The sequence below is a fragment of the Rhinatrema bivittatum genome, chromosome 7 (genome assembly GCF_901001135.1).
Source record: "Rhinatrema bivittatum chromosome 7, aRhiBiv1.1, whole genome shotgun sequence".
Classification (NCBI taxonomy): Eukaryota; Metazoa; Chordata; class Amphibia; order Gymnophiona; family Rhinatrematidae; genus Rhinatrema; species Rhinatrema bivittatum.
In genome coordinates, this window is record NC_042621.1 from 278,508,310 (window position 1) to 278,527,435 (window position 19,126).

A 19,126-nucleotide genomic window follows, 5' to 3' on the forward strand; every position below is an offset into this window, starting at 1 on the left:
AACATTTCTGATAGCTCCTCCCTCCCCCTCCCCCCCCCCCCCCCCCCCCCCGGCTGGAACACCAGGGTCAGGAGGGACAGCCATGGAGAAGGGCGGAAAGGATTCAAACATGGAGGGCAGCCCTGGGGGAGGCTTTACCCTCAATTTATCCACAGGTGACAGACAAATCTAGATTTTGGAGCCCAAAAAATACCCTTAATGAGATCGACTTATACACGAGTATATAAGGTAGTATATTTGAAGAATGGCGTCCTCTTGATTGACGTCTTTTGGATTATGTGCGGACCAGTTTAGATAAGCTTCAATATAAAATCAACGATTCTCTATATTTGTGCGAAAGCATTCATTTGTGATTGTGGAAGTTTTCATGAATGAACTGTTCTCAGCCTGTGATGTGAGGTATCAACATATTCAGGCTGATGCAATACCGTGCACTGACCACAGCGCATGGCTCAACATGCGATTGGACGCGTGTTTTGGATGCACGTCCATAGCCCCTGATGCATCGAAAATGCGCTTCCAATCACGCGAGTAGGTAATAACGCTTATCACATGTAAATTCATGTTGATGAGGCTATTACTTATTTCCCCCCCAATGCAAAAAAATAAAAAGGGCGCCCGGCGTGCGCATTTTAACCTGCAAAAATTCATGCCTACTCTGGAGCAGGCGTTAATTTTTGAGGAGCCCATAAAGGGTACAGAAAAGCAGAAAATACTGTTTTTCTGTACTTCCGTCTTAATTTTGTGGCGATATTAAGTCAGAGGAACTACAAAATTATAATGTCCCAAAGAAAATTTTAAAATAAAAAAGGGTGCCAGCTGTCAGATTAGGAAAAGGGACGCTCAATTAACAAGCGTCCATTTTCCTAACCTATGGCTGTGCACAGGTTCGGAAAAGGGATGCTCTATAATTGAGCATCCGTTTTCCTAGTGGCTGACAGCCACCTCTTCCATGCACCCACTGCCAAGGAGGCACCAGGGATGCCTAATTTCCCCTAGCGCCTCCTTTTTACCCTGGCAGCCCATTTGCATTTTGCTTTGGGAGCCCTGGAGAAATGGATCAGCGTGCGTTAAGGAGGCGCCTCTTTAACACGTCCAATATTGCATGGGCCTGAATGTTTGAAACCACATTTGCTGTCCTTTTGGAAGAGTGACATTGAACATGATTTGTTCAATATTTGCCTGCAATCTATGGGAAGGGGAGTGTTAGGTAGGTGACTTTCCAGAGAAAGAGAGGGAAGAGGAAAAAAAAAAAAGTAAAATCCTGCTGGCCTGTCTGGCTCTGCCTCACTTCTTGATCCCTATCTATTCCAGGTGGGCTACCCCCTTAGCCTGTTTGTAACGCCAATGGGTGAGAAACTAGGGAGGCCCCAGGAAACAAACAAACAAAAAAAACTCTATGGGGCTTTTTCCCTTCTGCTGTTGCTATGGGTTGGTGTCTGTGGTTCCTTCTTTAGGCCACCTATCCCACATTGCCACCACGTGTAATGTTGGCCAGCCACAGTGTCTGGAACAGCCAGGAAGACAGCCAAGCTTGGCTGTTCTAATCAGGAACAAAGGTATATTTACAGGAGTTCAAAGAAACAGCAGAACAAAACAGTAGCTCACCTCGCTTTAAACATCCAGAGCAGTTATACATACACTGTACATGCATACCATGGGCTCGAAGCAGCCTCCTTCTGGGCCCTGATCCTTTATAATGTGAGGAAGGGATCCTCCTGGGACACAGAATCCTTTGCAGGTCTGTGTCTTAAAGCGTACTAGGGTAGATGGCTCTAGCCTGTGTTTTAAGGTATTTGGAGGGAGTCTCTTTGTATACTCCCTCACACAGAATTTCATTCATTTTGTTCTTTTTTGTTAAACATATCAGATTTGTTGCAGTTTAGGGTGGCAGGGTACCCAAGCCAGATTAGAGGTGGAAGATCGGTGTAGTAAGGTACTGCTTCTATTACTGAAAGTATAGTTCCTAGCCTACTGAAGTATGATATCAAGTGATGATGCCATGGCAAGCAGCAGGTGTTTTACTGGTTGGGCACTTTGCTGGCCTCTGCATCGTGTGCATTGAGTAGAACCACACCAATAGTTGGCATACTAGCCTTGAATTTCAGCACAAACACAATGGATATGCACATGGCACAGCCACAATCACTAGAGGGCATCCCAGCTTGGAGATACTGGGGAATGTTGTGCAGCCAGGCCAGTAGAGTTCATCCTAACCTAATGAGGATTTCAGTGAGCATATTGCAGCTATGATCACTAAAGGACATCTCAGGTCAGAGAAATGGCAAGAGCCTGAGAGTTATGCACTGGGGGCAGTCATGCTAGAATAGAGCATTGTAGCTTGAATATGATGGTTACACAAGCTGGCCTAGCTACCAGCATTGTATACAAGGTTAGATTTCCCAGCTGATACAGCAGGCAGTCTGAGATCAGGAATAAATATATAACCTGGGTAATTAAGGAGCAATTTGTTTATATGTTGAAAATAAAGCTGCATCCTTTTAGCTCTAAACTTGACTGGTTCTTAACTCTGAGTGAAATGACTAGGGGAATGGAAGACAAAACTGATTTTCACAGCTACCCTTGTTTGTTTTTACAGATGTCTTGTTCTGCCTGTACATTTTTTGTTCTGTTCTTGCCTTCCCCCTCTTTTAAAGGATTTGCAATAATGTAAAGCAATTTAATCTCAATTTTTTTTTCTTTTTTATCTGTACATTTTATTGCTTTGCATTTTTGTAATAAATATTTTGTAGGTATCTGTAAATCAAAATAACACTTTAAATGAGTTGTAAAATTAGCCTTTTCGTAATGCAACGTCTTGAATATTTTCACAATTTTTCAGCAGCACTTTATTCTCCAGTAATATATCACTTATTTTTGTATCCAGGATGGCTCCTGAGGTGGTGATGTGTGAGACTTCTAAAGACAGACCGTATGACTACAAGGCTGATGTTTGGTCTTTGGGTGTCACTTTAATTGAGATGGCTCAAATAGAACCTCCACACCATGAGTTAAATCCAATGCGGGTGCTGCTAAAAATAGCAAAAGCTGACCCTCCTACATTGGCACAGCCATCAAAATGGTAGGTCACTTTTACTTACAGCTTTATTTTCCACAGAAGTCCATTAAAGCTTGTTGTAGCACTATATACCCTTTCAAGGAAAATGTAATTTTTGTTTTGGAAAAAAAAATGTATTTATCTAGTATGTACAAGAGTTTTAGATCCCTTCTTTGCAGTGTCCCAGTAACAAGCCCACACTTTTTAATATGCTGCTACAGAGACTGTTAGGGTAAACAAAATCATAGTGCCTAGAAGAAGCCTTGCTAATCTATAGACAAATACTGTACTTGTTTATGTGCTAAAGGTGTATACAGTATGTACTTGAACTACATACCTGTATGTGAATGTTAGCAATGGCTTAATTTTAAATACTGAAGATCACTTCCCTAAAAGGCAGTGCCCAAGCCATCTTTTGTTAGGGGGAGGGGAATCTATATATCTATCTCTCCATATCTATAGAGAGAGAGAGATATAGATAAATGCCAAAGCCCTCACTCACTCACTCATCACTAATTCTCCCACTTGCCGACTACCTACAAGGCTGAAACTTGGCTCCGTCATTCCCTATCATGTCCTTGGAAAAACTAACTGCTTTTCAGTTTCCTACATTCGATGGGCCATCGAACACAACACTCCACCAGGGTCACATTGGGGTCACCAAAAGTCATTCCCTATCATGTCCTTGGAAAAACGAACCACTTTTCACTTTCCTACATTTAATGGGTCATTGAATGCAACACCCCACCGGGGTCACAAAAAAAAATGTTGAGTACTCACATACCCAGTCGGAATGGGATATGAATAGCAGTCCGTAATGCAGGATGTTACGTGCCAATCATGCAATAGTACCTCCACAGAAATGTCATTGAAGCAATCATTTTCACAGGTTGTAGACGAGGGAAAACAGTTTTCATCCTTAGTATCCCCTTTATACCATCAGACTTACCCTTTCAATTTAAACGCCTGCAGTTCCCGGTCACAGTGTGCTTCGCGATGACTATTAACAAATCTCAGGGCCAGACTCTCAAGGTTGTTGGTGTTGACTTGAGGGACCACTGCTTCTCGCACGGCCAACTGTACGTGGCCTGCTCTAGAGTCAGCTCCAGCTGATAGCCTCATCATACTGCCTAAATATATAAACTCCAAAGCCCTCACTCACTCAAAACAATTACTTTTCAACCTACGTGAAATTAACTCACTCGTTTCTATCAACTTCTCCACCGTATCGAAGCATGGGTATTCCGCTAGTTTTATATATATCTATTGAAAATCACAACTGAGTTTATTGACTTGCTGAAGTTGCCAGTTAATAACCTTGTCAACCAGTAACTTGGTTATTTTTAGCCTTGTTCTTCCAGAGAAACTGATCTTATAAGAGTATCATGTCTTTTTTTTTTTTTCCCTTACCTCCCCTCACCTCACTAATAACTTTTGAACCATTCATGTAATTTTCATTCAAACTTATGCAACAGATAGAGCACCCACGACCCTTGGTTCACAATTTTAAATTGTTTCAACTTCATTGGGTACAGTGGGTGCAAGTGGAAAGGAAGTCATTATAGAGCTGTTTAAAAGCAGGGGTTCTTCAAGGATCTTAATTATCCTTGGTCTTGTTTAATATCTGCACCCCATAAGGCAAGTGATTAAGAAATTTGGGATGAGATACAAAATATATGCTGACAATATTAAACCTTTTCTGGCTCTATTATTTTATTATTATTTTTATATACCGACATTCGATCTGAGATATCACATCGGTTTACATTCAGTTACTTTAGGTAGTTCTCTATCCCCAGAGGGCTTACAATCTAAGTTTTGTACCTGAGGCAATGGAGGGTAAAGTGACTTGCCCAAGGTCATAAGGAGCGACAGCGGGACTTGAACCCTGCTCTAACCACTAGGATATTCCTCCTCCCTCTAACCACTAGGCTATTCCTAATATACAAAAATATTAGTAATTAATATTACAAAAACATGTAATACAAAAATATTAGTGAAATTACAAGTCAAGAACCTCTTGACCCACAAAAAAGACAAGAGCTCGACACGTGCCTTTCACTCTGATTTATTCGTTGATCGTGGGACAAATTAAATATTTAGTATTGGGACTTGGATAGCCCCATTGTGATTTCCATGGGAGTACTAATCATTAGGGGAGGAGGCATCAGCTCAGCCCCCTAGACTTCTGTCCATTGCCTAGTGAGAGACACAGTACATTCAGCGGGCTCATCATGGCATTGGGAGATTACTTCACTTGAGCAACCGCATGGGAGGGAGCTGTGGAAATGTCAGCATCTGCTCTGGATTCATCATAGCTCATAATTTGAGCCCAGGGATGAGTGTTTGAAGCAGCAGCAGTAGTCCAGTGTTCCTTTGAATGATGGTACCATCAACTCTGCTTCAGCAGTTTCATCTGGGATGGACCCTTTCCAATCAGTTTTGTCCAGACTCCTAGTGAATCTCCCTTTCAGCCCGTTAAACCAGCAGTGGTTACATTAGGTGCCCTTTGGGACTAATATCCAGATCTGGGAAATCAATTTCTGACTGGCTATAATCCAAACCCTGTCTGAGAAGTTGGAGTTGTTTTCTTTCAACTGGCCAGCATGATCCAAAGCTAAGAACATTAAAATTGCAGGTATTGGATAAAGATGTTAAAGACTTCAGGTTCGCGATGCTGCCATAATGCAAGAAAGTGGAGCTCTTTCTGTAAGAGTTTAGTTTCTTGAAAGTCGCAAGAGACATGTTAATCTGCACTTTTTTTTTAATTTTCCTAGGATTGTTTGTGAACTCTTGGGTCACACATATTTAATGGAAGTTCATATGACAGAGGAGGATGTTCCCCCTTTTAATAAAAAGATCAAATGCCGCTGAGGTCCTGTCCACATTGATAAAATGTCTGCATGTAGGGTTGGCTACATGAAAATAATCTGGTGTTGAACTGGAATAGGAAAGATGCTTTTAGTGAGTTGCTCTTTAGCTAAAGTTGTCATTGATTTCCTAAAAATGGATAATGTAGTTTTTCCTTTTCTCATGACTGTAGTGAATCTAGATGTAATTCTGGACAGCAAGTAGTCTTTGATGATAAAAAAAAAGGATGTTGACTGTCTCACCCATTTTCAGATATAAGGCCTTCAACTGTAAAGTTTTACTATCTCATGAGGTCTGTCATTCTTCCTGCTGCCCACCCTTTTTATTGAGCTATAATGGCATATGCCTCAAATTGTGGGAGAGCACAGGTTAGACATTTTTTAAATAAAAATATGCAGGCAGCCTAAGACCTTGATGACGGTACTATTTAAACTCTGTGTAACTGCATGACCCTTAACAAAACGCGTGAGGGAAATCTGCACAGAACAGCAGTTACTACCATAGGCAAATTGTTGGGCAGAACGGATGGACCATTTGGTCTTTATCTGCCGTTGTTACTGTCTATGAAAAGAAGAAGATAACTCTTGAAAGCTAGTCATAGATGTATTGAGTTGATCCAATAAAAAGGTATAACCTACAACTTGTTTGTTGACCCTTAATTCTTTGAAGCTTCAAATTCAAACAGTGGCCAAGGCAGCTTATTATAAACTTAGATTGGTATGGAGGTTAAAACCATTCTTGGATCTCATTGATTTTAGGGGCTTTAATATATAGTAACATAGTATTGTTGGCAGAAAAAGACCAAATGTTCCATCCAGTCTGTTCAGCAAATGTCTTATGGTAGTTACTGCCACTATGTGCAGATTACCCCCATGTGTCTGTTAAGGGTAGTAATCGCCACTCTGTGTAGGTTATCCCCATGCTTTATGTTAAGGATAGTAATACAATCACAGCCAAGCAACTGTCAAACCCATAACAAAATTACTGCTAGCAATATTTTTATGTGGTGAGCAGCCATCCTGATATTTCAGACAATTCAGCATGAATGTACTTTGCTTTTGATCTTGGCCATAAAAGCAGTTCTGTGCTTTATCCCTAATGTTAGTGTATCAGTACCCCAAACAGTAAAAGTTGGGGGTCCAGCGTTGGCTATCTTCAGAATCCAATACCTCTTTCCCTCCCCACCCTCCGCCCCCTCGTCAAACCGGAGAGCAATGTTGCGGTTGCGTCAGTTTCAAGGCTAATTGGATAAAGGTAGTAATTCCCCATGCCTTCTGTTACAGGTACTAACTGCTGCTCCGTATAAGTTACCCCCATGCATCCTTTTCTTTATCATCCACAAGCCTTTATGGATTTACTGTTTTTATCCCAGGACCTTTTGAATTCATTTACTGTTTTTGTCCTCATCTCTTCTGGAAGGGCATTCCAGGTATCCACCACCTTCTCTTTGAAAATTTTGTCTCTTATGTTGGTTCTGGGTCTTCCCCCTTGGAGTTTCATTTCATGACATGTAGTTCTTCTGTTTTCTTTCCAACGGAAATGGTTTGAAGTTTGTGCATCAGTAAAACCGTTTAGGTATCTGAAGAGTCTGTGTCATATTTCCCCTGCACCTCCTTTCTTCCATGGTGTACATATTCAGATCCTTCAGCCTCTCCTCATAAGTCTTCCGATACAGACCCCACATCATTTTGGTCACCCTTCCTTGAACCACCTCCATCCTGTCTCTATCCTTTTTGAGATATGGACTCCAGTACTGAACACAGTACTCCAGGTGAGGCCTCACCAAGGACCTGTACAAGGGCATCACCACCTCTTTTTTTTTTTTTTTCTTACTGGTTATTTCTCTCATTATGCAGCCCAACATTCTTCTGGCTTTAGCTATCGCCTTATCACATTTCTGTGCTGCCTTCAGATTGTCAGACACTATCATGCCAAGGTTCCTCTCCCAGTCCGTGCACATTAGTCTTTCACCCCATCGTATACAACTCTTTTGGATTACCTCACCCCAGATGCATGACTCTGCACTTCTTGGCAAAGAATTCTAGTTGCCAAATCCTCGACCAGACTTCAAGCTTTCTTAAATCACTTTTCATGCGCTTTACTCCTTCAGGCGTGTCTTCTCTGTTGCAGACCTTAGTATTCTCTGCAAATAGACAAGCTGTACCTTCTATCCTTTCTGCAGTGTCACTCACAAAGATATTGAACAGAATCAGTCCTAAAACCAATCCCTTTGGCATTCCACTTAACACTGTTCTTTCTTCAGAGTAGGTTCCATTCACCATTACACACTGTCTTCTGTTAGTCAGTTTGCAATCCACGCCACTACCTTAGTGCTCACTCCCAAGCTTCTCATTTTGTTCACTAGTCTTCCATGTGGGACCATATCAAAGGCTTTGCTGAAATCCAAGTAAATCACATCTAGCACGCTTCCTTGATCCAATTCTCTAGTCACCAATCAAAAAAAAAAACCGAAAATCAATCAGATTTATCTGACAGGACCTTTCTCTGGTGAATCCACACTGCCTCGGGTCCAGCAACCCATGGGATTGTAGATAGCTCACTGTCCTTTCCTTCAGCAGAGTCTCCATTAATTTTCCCATCACTGAGGTGAGACTAACTGCCCTGTAATTTCCAGCCTCCTCTCTGCTCCCACTCTTGCGAAGCAGGATCACCATCGCTGTCCTCCAATTTCGCGGCACCACTCCCGTATTAGTATTGTCCGGATTGATTACTGTTATTGTCATCTATTTGGGGGTTGCCTAATTCTCTTTTTCATATGCTGTATATTATCCAGTATGTTGGAACATTTGTTATTGGGACTGGATACTGGAACCAGATGTTTGGTACTAAGGAACTCCACTGGCTTCTTTTTGCTAGGAGGATAAAATTTAAAGTGGTACTGTTTATTTATTTGATTTATATTCCGCCTTCGAGAATATTAAAATGGATTACATTCAGGTATTGTAGGTATTTCCCTGACCCCAGAGGGCTTACAATCCAGGATGGTAACTTTCAAACCGGCATGCAGGCACACATTGGCATGAATACTTCAGCCCACACCCAGGGACACAACCATTTTATAACTTGCATGCATATATGCGCGCATGTTATAAAATAGCCTGGCCACGCATATTTGTGTGCCAAATCTTAAGTGGGGGCGCGCAAACCATACTTCTACCACTTAAGTTGGGGGATTTTAAAAGGGGCACGCGCCGAAGCCTTTACCAGTTCATCCACCATTTCGCTCAGTTAGCAGCTAGGTCCTCCAGATCCCCCCCCCCCCCCCTGGTTTGATAGCCTGTACTCCTCCCCCACTTATCCCAGACCCTTTAAACCCCTCTGAAATGGCTCTATCTTTTTCTTTTATAAGCTTAAGTAAAGTTAAGTGGTAGGGGACCTCGGTGTGTGCTGGGGTGCTTAAGTATTTAGGTGTGCATCTTTTGACCAGGCTCCAACGCCCATGCTACATCCTTTTTTGTAAAATTTTAAGATGTCCATGTTGCGGCATTAATGCGCACATCTGGGCGCTTTTTGAAATACGGTCAGCGTGCATGAGCCTGACTAATTCGTGTGCCAGGCTTTCAAAATTCACCTTTATATTTATATTTGAAGCAGTGTAAGACAAAATGATTTGCCCAATGTCGTCGTTAGTTTTCAGGTCACTACAGGGCCAGATTGCCTCCTAACTGAACTTGGCTCCAAGCTGTTCCCTTAGATTATAGTTTCGCAACCTGCTCCTAGAGGAACACATAACCAATCTGTTTTTCAGGATATCTGTAATGAATATACATGATAGATTTGCTTACACAGATTCTCCTAGGACAAGTAGGGGTCATCTCCGGGGTTCCAAGCATTTACGTCCCTACAGAGGTGACAACCTTTCAGCGGACTCAGCCTTTCGGTAGGTCTCAGTCCTTTCGTACTCGACAGTCCAAGAGAGGAGTGGCTTCAGGTGATGGACCTTCCTAAGCTTCCCAATAAAGGTTTGCCGACCCACCTTCCAGAATAGGAAATAGTGGGACGTCTCTCCCTCTTATCAGAGGTGGCTCAAGATCACATAGGAACAGTGGATCCTGGAGGTGATACGAGAAGGGTATGCACTGGAATTTCACAGTATTCCTTGGGGATGTGTTCATGGTGTCCCCTTGTCACTCCCCGCAGAAGAAGCAGGCAGTGGAATTCACGCTTCAAAGGCTCCTCAGACTGAGGGCTGTGGTTCCTGGTGCCCATGTATCAAGAAAACATGGGGCGTTATTCCATTTATTTTATTGTGCCCAAAAAGGAGGGCTCCTTTCTTCCCATCCAGGATTTCAAGAGAGTCAATCATCACGTGAAGGTCTCATTTTTGCATGGAAACCTTACGGTCTGTGATAATGGCAGTACAGTCGGGGGAATTTATGACCACTTTGGATCTGTCAGAGGCTTACCTTCATATTCCCATCCAATTGGAACACCAATGCTTTCTATGCTTTGCAGAGTTGGGGAGCCATTATCAGTTTCAGGCACTACCTTTTGGTCTAGCCATTGCTCCCAGAACATTTTCCAGGGTTATGGTGGTAGTAGTGGTGACCTTGCAAAAAGAAGGAATCTTGGTGCACCTGTATTTGGACGACTGGCTGATTCAAACCAACTCTCAGGAAGAGCCACCTGGGGACACACAAGGTGATCTCCTTATTGCAGGAGCTCAGTTGGGTGGTAAACCTGACCAAGAGCAGTCTTCAGCCAACCCAGTCATTGGAATATCTGGGGGTCTGCTTCGACACGAGACAGGACAGAGTTTTCCTACAGGAAGCTCAGATCCAGAAATGGATGTCTCAAGTGTGTCAGTTGAAGAACACCATACGCCTGATGGTGTGGTCCTACCTACAGGTGCTTGGCTTGATGGTGGCTAGCCTGGAGTGTTGCCATGGGCAAGGGCGTGTATGCGTCCTCTTCAGCGCTTTCTGCTATCTCGTTGGAGCCCGCAGTCTCAGGACTGTGCGGTTCAGCTCCACTTGCCGATGGAAATCTGTTCCCATCTCCAGTGGTGGTTGCAGGAGGATCATATGAGAAAGGGAGCTCCCTTGTTCTCTCTGACCTAGTTAGTACTCACGACAGATGTGAGTCTCCATGGTTGGAGGGCTCATTGTCTGGAGTTAACAGCCATGGGGCATTGGAATATTGAAGAGTCCTGCTGGAACAACAGTGGCCCAGAGGCGCTTATTTCCTTGAAGATACGTGTTGCGGCTCTTGCCTGTTTCAGAGGGCCTGGTGAATGGTTTTTTTTGTGTTTTTGTTGCCTCATCCTTATGTGGCCCGTTTTCTGTCGGAAAAAAATCAGCAGAACCAGGGGTCACAATTTGAAGCTCCAGGGAGGAAGACTTAGAACCAATGTCAGGAAGTATTTCTTCAAGGAGAGGGTGGTGGATGCCTGGAATGCCCTTCCGGAGGAAGTGGTGAAGACCAGAAGTGTGAAAGACTTCAAAGGGGCGTGGGATAAACACTGTGGATGCATAAAGTCTAGAGCAGACCTGGGCAAGGGGCGGCCCGCGGGCTGCATCCGGCCCGCCTACTGTCTGTGATCGGCCCGCCCGAGTTGGAGGTTTCTGAAGTTCTGAAAATTCCATGCTGCCAAATTCGGATTGCCCAGCACCGGCCAATCGGGGAGCGAGGGAGCGGAGAATGAACTTTTTTTTTTTTTTACAGCGTCCGGTGGGAGGGGGGGGGGGGAGGGAGTGAATCGAGCGAAGGCACGCTGCCCGATTGGCCGGTGCTGGGCAAAAGGGGCTTGCCGAAGCTTGCCAATCGGGCAGCGTGCCTTCGCTCGAATCACTCCCTCCCCCCCACCACCGGACGCTGTAAAAAAAAAAGTTCATTCTCCACTCCCTCGCTCCCCGATTGGCCGGTGCTGGGCAAAAGGGGCAGGGAGCGGAGAATGAACTTTTTTTACAGCATCCAGTGGGGGGGAGGGAGTGACTCGAGCTAAGGCACGCTGCCTTCCCTTGCAGAGCAGAACGAAACAAGGAGGGGTGGTGGTGAGATGATCTGAAGCTGCTTGCTCCGTCCTCGCAGCACAGAGCGTGCGCCATTACAGGGCCTGAGCGCGCGCCCATCGGCGCGAGGGAAATGCTGCAGCTGGACCCCACATACCTGCCGTGTAGCAGTATCTGCCGGGATCTGTGACCTCAGAGACTGAGAGCTGCAGTAATCAGTCCTTCCTGCCTGCTATGTAGTTATTGCCCGAATCCAGGGAATATTTAGCGCTCTGTGACAGGCAGCCGGAGACAGGCAGAGCAAGCACGTAAGTGTGGATACAGGGTGGTTATATACAAGTCATACCCAGATCTGATCATACTCGCTTTTTTTTATTGTTGCTGTCTCTGTGCTCTCTTCTTGGGGCATCATACTTCTGCTGGGGTATAGTATTATATGCAAACAGCTGGCTGTGTATTACTCTATTAGCCAAGGTTAGCTGTTAGCCCTTAAATATGTCGGCTAACGTTAAAAAAAGAAAGATTGATGGAGAATGCAGAGTTTTTAACAAGGAATGGACTTCTAAATATTTATTTACTGAAGCCAAAGGTAAAGCTGTGTGCTTAGTTTGTGGAGAGCAGATATCTGTGTTTAAAGATTACAATTTGAATCGCCATTATGAGACTAAACACGCAGAGAAATACAAGAACTTGACTGAGGTAGAGCGGGCACGGGCATCTGAAAATTTCCTAGCAAAACTGCAAAGGCAGCAAGGATTTTTTACAAAGCTCCACTCATCCCAGGATGCAGCCATCAGGACAAGCTTTGTAAAATCCCACAAAGTTGCAAGAAACAGTAAGCCATTCTCTGATGGGGAGTTTGTCAAAGAATGTTTGGTGGACTCTGCAGCGCTAATTTGTCCTGAGAAAAAAGAAGCATTTGCAAATGTGCCCCTCTCCAGGCGAACCGTAACAAGACGGGTCGAAGACATCGTGGGGAATTTGGAGCTTCAGCTGCAAAACAAAGTGGATAATTTTTTTTTTTTTCCCTGGCTCTGGACGAGAGCTGTGATGTCTGTGATACAGCCCAGTTACTTATCTTTGTACGTGGAATAACAAAAAACCTTGAGATGATTGAAGAGCTGGCAGCTATGCGATCAATGAAAGGTACCACGACAGGGAGTGATTTGTTCACCGAAGTAAATGCATCCATGGACAAACTGGGACTAAAATGGAACAAATTAGTAAGTGTTACAACTGATGGCTGTCCAAATCTGACAGGGAAAAATGTCGGACTTTTGAAGCGGATGCAAGATAAAGTGAATGAAATAAACCCAGAACAGAAATTGATATTTTTGCATTGCATTATTCATCAGGAAGTGCTGTGCAAGTCGGTGCTAAAAATCAGCCATGTTGTTGATGTTGTAACTAAGATAGTTAATTTCATCAGGGTAAGAGCACTGAATTACAGACAATTTGTTGCACTGTTGGAGGAGCATGAAAGTGAACATAGTGACATAGGCTACCAGACAGCTGTGAGATGGCTCAGCCTTGGAAAGGTGCTTAAAAGAGTATGGGACCTGAGAGCTCAGATTCAGGAGTTTTGTGAGACGAAAGGCAAAGACATCCCAGAGTTCTCAGATACGCACTGGATGGCAGATCTGGCCTTTGCTGATGATGTGACTGCACTAATGAATGAACTAAATACCAAGCTGCAAGGCAAAGGCCTCTTTGCACATGAAATGTTCAGCTTGGTGACAGCTTTCATGAGAAAGTTGAAGTTTCTTTCTAGCCAATTGAAGGGCAAAATTCTCACTCACATGTCAACACTGAAAGAAGTCACACCATCAGCTGATCACCTCAACAAGTATTCATCCATGTTTGCGGCACTACATGATGTATTTTCCAGAAGATTTGAAGACTTCAAAGCAGTTGAGAGTGAAATGCACATGATTTCTTCTCCCTTTACATGCTGTGTGGATAATGCACCCAGTGATGTCCAGCTTGAACTCATTGATCTGCAGTCTGACAATCTACTGGCAGAGTGTTTTAAATCAGTATCACTGCTGGAGTTTTATTCTTCTCTCAAAGAGGAAAACTTTCCACACATAAGGAGGTATGCTCAGAGGATGTTAGTTCTCTTTGGATCTACCTACATATGTGAACAAACATTCTCAGTGATGAAGTTCAACAAATACAGATACAGATCCTCTCTCAGTGATGATCACTTGTGTGCTGTTCTTCGCATATCCACCTCAGATATTCAACCTAACTTCAGTGCACTTGTTCAGGGCCAAAACAGGCTAGATTTCTCTCATTGAACATTTTCATTTTATTGTAATGTTTCATTTACTGTTCTTTATTAAGTTACAGGGATGCTGGTCTTTGAAAAACTTGCTATTTTAGGTCAAGATGTGATGTTAGTTTTTTAAACACTGTTAAAGTTGACAATTTTCTAAAGTGAACAATCACAAGTTCATTAAAGTTCATCATCTCATCATTAAATAATGATGTAATTAGGTCCTCCATATTTTCATTGAATCTTTGTATTTAACTTACTGTTTGTTTATGAAGGGATAGTATATATACTATATACAGTATTGGGTAGAACTGAGTTAATTATATTAGTCCGGCCCTCTAAAACCATCCCAATTTCTCATGCGGCCCCATGGGAAAATTAATTGCCCACCCCTGGTCTAGAGGGTGTGAATGAATGTGGAAAAAAGGATTTGCATTCACAAAAAAGCGGGGAGTAGCTTGCTTGTTACGGTAGTTAATACCCCAAACCAAATAAGCCTGATACTTCATCTTCAATGCATATCCAGCATAACTCTCTGCTTCAACGGCAGGGGAGAAAGACTGATACTTCACGCATATCCAGCATAGCTCTCTGCTTCAACGGCAGGGGAGAAAGACTGATACTTCACACATATCCAGCATAGCTCTCTGCTTCAACGGCAGGGGAGAAAGACTGATACTTCACGCATATCCAGCATAGCTCTCTGCTTCAACGGCAGGGGAGAAAATCTGATTCTTCACTTTCAATGCATATCCAGCATAACTCTCTGCTTCAGTGGCAGGGGGAATGAAGAAAAGTGGATCTATGTACAGACAACCAACAAGGACTGAATTACATAGTCTGGGTAAACAAATAAGCATGGGTGTAGCTTGCTTATTGCGGCAGTTACTAGCCCTAACTAATTAAGCTAGATATTTCACTTAAATGCAGCTCCAACACTGCTCTCTACATTAATGGTGGGGGTGGAAGGGAAATAGAACCAAAAGGTTACTAAGAGCCAAGAGTAACAGATAAGTATGAGAAAAAAAAAAGTGCGAAGCTTGCTGGGCAGACTGGATGGGCTGTTTGGTCTTTTTCTGCCGTCATTTCTATGTTTCTATGTTTTTTAAAGGGAGTGAAGTATCTTAGGTCTCCCTTGAGGTTACCGATTCCATTGTGGAGTCTTAATTTGGTGCTGAATTTTTTGGCAGGCCCACTGCATAGGCTTTCCTTACGGTTGTTGACTTTGAAGACTATGTTCCTGGTGGCTGTATGTTCTACTTGTTAAATTTCTGAGCTGCAGGCCTTGTCTTTCAGGGAGCTGTTCCTTCGGGTGACTCCAGGGGCATTACAGCTCCATACGGTTCCATCCTTCTTGCCCAAGGTAGTCTCGGACTTTCATTTGAATCAGTCCATCTGCTTGCCATCCCTGGATAAGGTCAGGGATGCAGAGGAATTTCACTTCTTGCACTCCTTGGATGTCAAGCGACTTGTCCTACGGTATCTGGAGGTCTCTGAGTCTTTTTGAAAGACAGATTGTGTTCTCCATTGCAGAAGTAAGCAGGGTGCTCCAGCTTCACGGGCTACCATAGGTCGTTGGATTAAGGAGGTAGTCATGGCTGCTTATGTGGATGCTGGAAAGCCGTTGCCTACTCAGGTTAGGGCTTGTTCCACTAGGACTCAGGCAGTATCATGTGCAGATGTTAGTCTGTTGTTTCCTGTCTATATCTGCCAAGATGTGACGTGGTCCTCCTTACACACTTTTTCCAGGTTTTATCGTTTGGATGTGCAGGCCCGGGAGGATGCAGCCGTTGCACGTGCGATGTTGACTGGCCCGTGGGCAGCCTCCCACCTTGTTGGGGAGTAGCTTTGATACATCCCACTGGTCCTTAGTCTATCTGTCTACACGCTAGGAAATGGAGAAATTACTTACCTGATAATTTTGTTTTCCTTAGTGTAGACAGATGGACTCTGCTTCCCACCCTCGGGTGTGCCGTATGAGTGTGTCAGTAGTCCTCCTGTGGGGCTCTAGGTCCCCAGGGATTACTGGTAATTGTTCATCGAGTCCCTAGCTTGAGGTACCTAGAATCTTAGGTGAGTTCAGTGTTTATGGTTGGTTGAGTACAGTTCTGGTTACCTGTTTTTTGTAGTCTGTCCCAGATGCTTTTGAAGGGAATACTAGCAGGCTGGGGTCACTGCAGGACTATATATGCTGTGATGTCAGCTTGCTCTGTCTCCTGCTGGCAGGGGAGCATAAACCTACTTGCCCTGAGTCCATCTGTCTACACTATGGAAAACGAAATAATCAGGTAAGTAATTTCTCCATTAAATGGTCCATTTTCCCAATGGAAAGATATTATATTTATAGATCACTTTCTTTGAATGAAGCTCAACCCAAAGCGGTTTATGCTAAAATGAATACAGTAAATACAATAAGTACATAATACATTATTAGTACCAATGCAAAACTGCTGGATCTACAGGAAGAAAGCTAATGGAAAAAATAACTCTTCCCTATTGTACATGCCAGACCAGTCCAGACAAGAAGGTTATGTCATCCTGCCAGCAGATGAAGTCAGGAAAAAAGCTGAACGCTGACTTCACTCCCCCTATAAGTCTCTGGTGCTGCCTTCAGCTCTTCAGTATTATCTCTGTCTCAGCAGATTGTAGCAGGTATTTCTACTGGTGCAGCAGATGATGTAGGTCAGGCAAGGATGGCTATTCTCAGGTCCTTTGTGTAGGTTTCCTTTGAGATGTCTGTAGGTGACCTGTTTCTTCTTGGATAGGTCTTTGATGTGTTCTAGTAAAACACAATGATTTATAAAACATTAACTTCAGGAGGTGTTTCGGCTTGCTCCATCAAGAGTTTTTAGGTCTCTAAGGGCCAACAAATCCACTCAACAAAGTACAGGACTGCTTGTAGGCAGAATCAGAAACATTTCCAGAGGATAATGGCAGGGCATTGCCCTTGACTCCATTGCATCTCTCCTCAAAGCACCTCAGCATGAGTGTGCAAGCCGGGAGAGGCTATGCCTTGGATGCAGCATTTCTGAGAGGTTTGGCATGGATGCCAGACCAGTGTAGGATCTACCCAGGAAATCCATGACATTCAAGGGCTCTAAGTCTGACAAGTTCAGAAAACAAACAGTAAGTACATTATAGCCTATTCTGAAGGTAGTGGGCTTAGTCATGATCTTGATGTAGAGATTTCTACATGGTCATTAACAGAGGAATTAGATAAACTTTTTTGATTGTTTTAGGTTTTGGTTGTGGTGGTATTTTAGTAACCAAACCAAACAATTGCCTTTGGTTATCTTAGCTTTGACATAAGATACTGAAGAGCTGAAGACAGCACCAGGCCTTTATAAGAGGAGTGCAGTCAGCTTTGAGCTTTTTTTTCTGTGCCTTTATCTGCTAGCAGGGGGATATAACACATTTGTCTGGACTGGTTTAACAGGGAAAAAGGGAAAGGAAATTAGCAGGTAAGTTTGTCACCTTGACTTTTCCTTAAATTCCTGTAAGTTAGTAACAGATGCAGTTTTTGGGATAACTTATTTCACACATAGGGTACAATAGATTCTAACTTGTTTTCAGTAGTAGGAGGGTGTTTGAAAAGACCCTCTCAAGAAGAGCAAAGTGCTTTCTTTGGTATTTACTGAACCAAATGAGAGACTAGAAAAGATGGCCCCAAATTGTTCATGACCTTACAGGCAAATGATTTAACTTCTGTACACAGTGTGATTTAAGTTTATTTCAATATAGGGAGATATGAACTCCCAGTGTAATACCTGCAGAATGTTGTATCATCTGCAGTTTTGGCAACCTGAAATATTGAGCTACAGAAATGTCATCACAGTTGTACGAGTCAAGATGGCTGAATTGTCCTGGGATAATAGGAGGCAAAATTGGCATAAATGTTGCAACTGGAAAAAAATGCCTTTTGCTATGGTTGAGAACTAGAGTGTCTCAGGGATCTGTACTGGAACCAGTGTCATTTAACGTTTATAAATGATCGTAAAAAGGGAGCAGTGAGTGAGGTAATCAGATTTGCACATGACCAAAATTATTCACAGTTATTAAAATGAGTGGATTTAATAATTTTTTTAAATTTATATTCCACTTTTCTGCACTTCAAAGCAAATTACATTCAGCTGTTGTAGGTGTTTCCCTACAGTACCTACATTGTAAGGAATTGTAGAAGGATCTTGCAAAATTGGGAAACTATGCATCTAAATGTCAGATTAAATTTAATATAGACAAGTGCAAAGTCATACACATAGGAAAAAAGAATATATATACGCATTGTTGGAGCCCATACTCTGGAAACAGACCTTGGATTCACTATGGACAGTACATTGAAATCCTCAGTTGAGTGTGCAGCAGCCAAAAAAAGCATCCAGAATGTTAGGAATTATTCAGAAAAAAAAAATAAAACAAAACTGAAAATATCATAATGTTTTTATCAACCTATGATGCCGCCTGCACCTTGAGTATTGCATACAGTTCTGGTGATCCTATTTAGTAGAACTAGTAAAGATACAGAAAAGAACAACAGATATGAAAAATGGGGTGAAATAGCTCTCAAGAAGAAAAGCTAAATAAGTTAGGGCTCTTCAGATTGGAGAAGAGATAACTGAAAGGAGATATGATATAGATCTATAAATTTGTGTAGTATGGACCAAATTAATAAGGGGAAGAGTTATTTACCCTTTCAAATAGTACTAAAACTAGGGGACTATGAAGGGGTATGTATAGGCTAGAACCCCAGAACACTTTAAAGGATGGGGCCAACTATCTAGCCCAATCCATCTTAAATACGCAGAGTGAGAATCCAGGCCACATGACATTTGTAAGGAATAAAAGCCCAGGCTCTGGAAGGAGCCAGGAGACCCAGAAGGAAGGCAGAAGCTTCAGGGACTACCCCTAGATCCCTTGTTATGTTTGAATGCCTAACATTTGATGTAGTAC

General features: G+C 43.0%; 1 protein-coding gene across 2 annotated transcripts in view; it reads left to right on the forward strand.

Annotated features, from left to right (window-relative positions):
* SLK (STE20 like kinase) overlaps nucleotides 1-19,126 on the forward strand; it is a 194,639-nt gene that overhangs the window by 61,513 nt on the left and 114,000 nt on the right. For both annotated transcript variants that reach the window (XM_029610310.1, XM_029610311.1), the window contains exon 6: nucleotides 2,888-3,082. In XM_029610310.1, coding sequence (XP_029466170.1) covers nucleotides 2,888-3,082 — 195 coding nt within the window. The remainder of the gene's footprint in view (nucleotides 1-2,887; nucleotides 3,083-19,126) is intronic.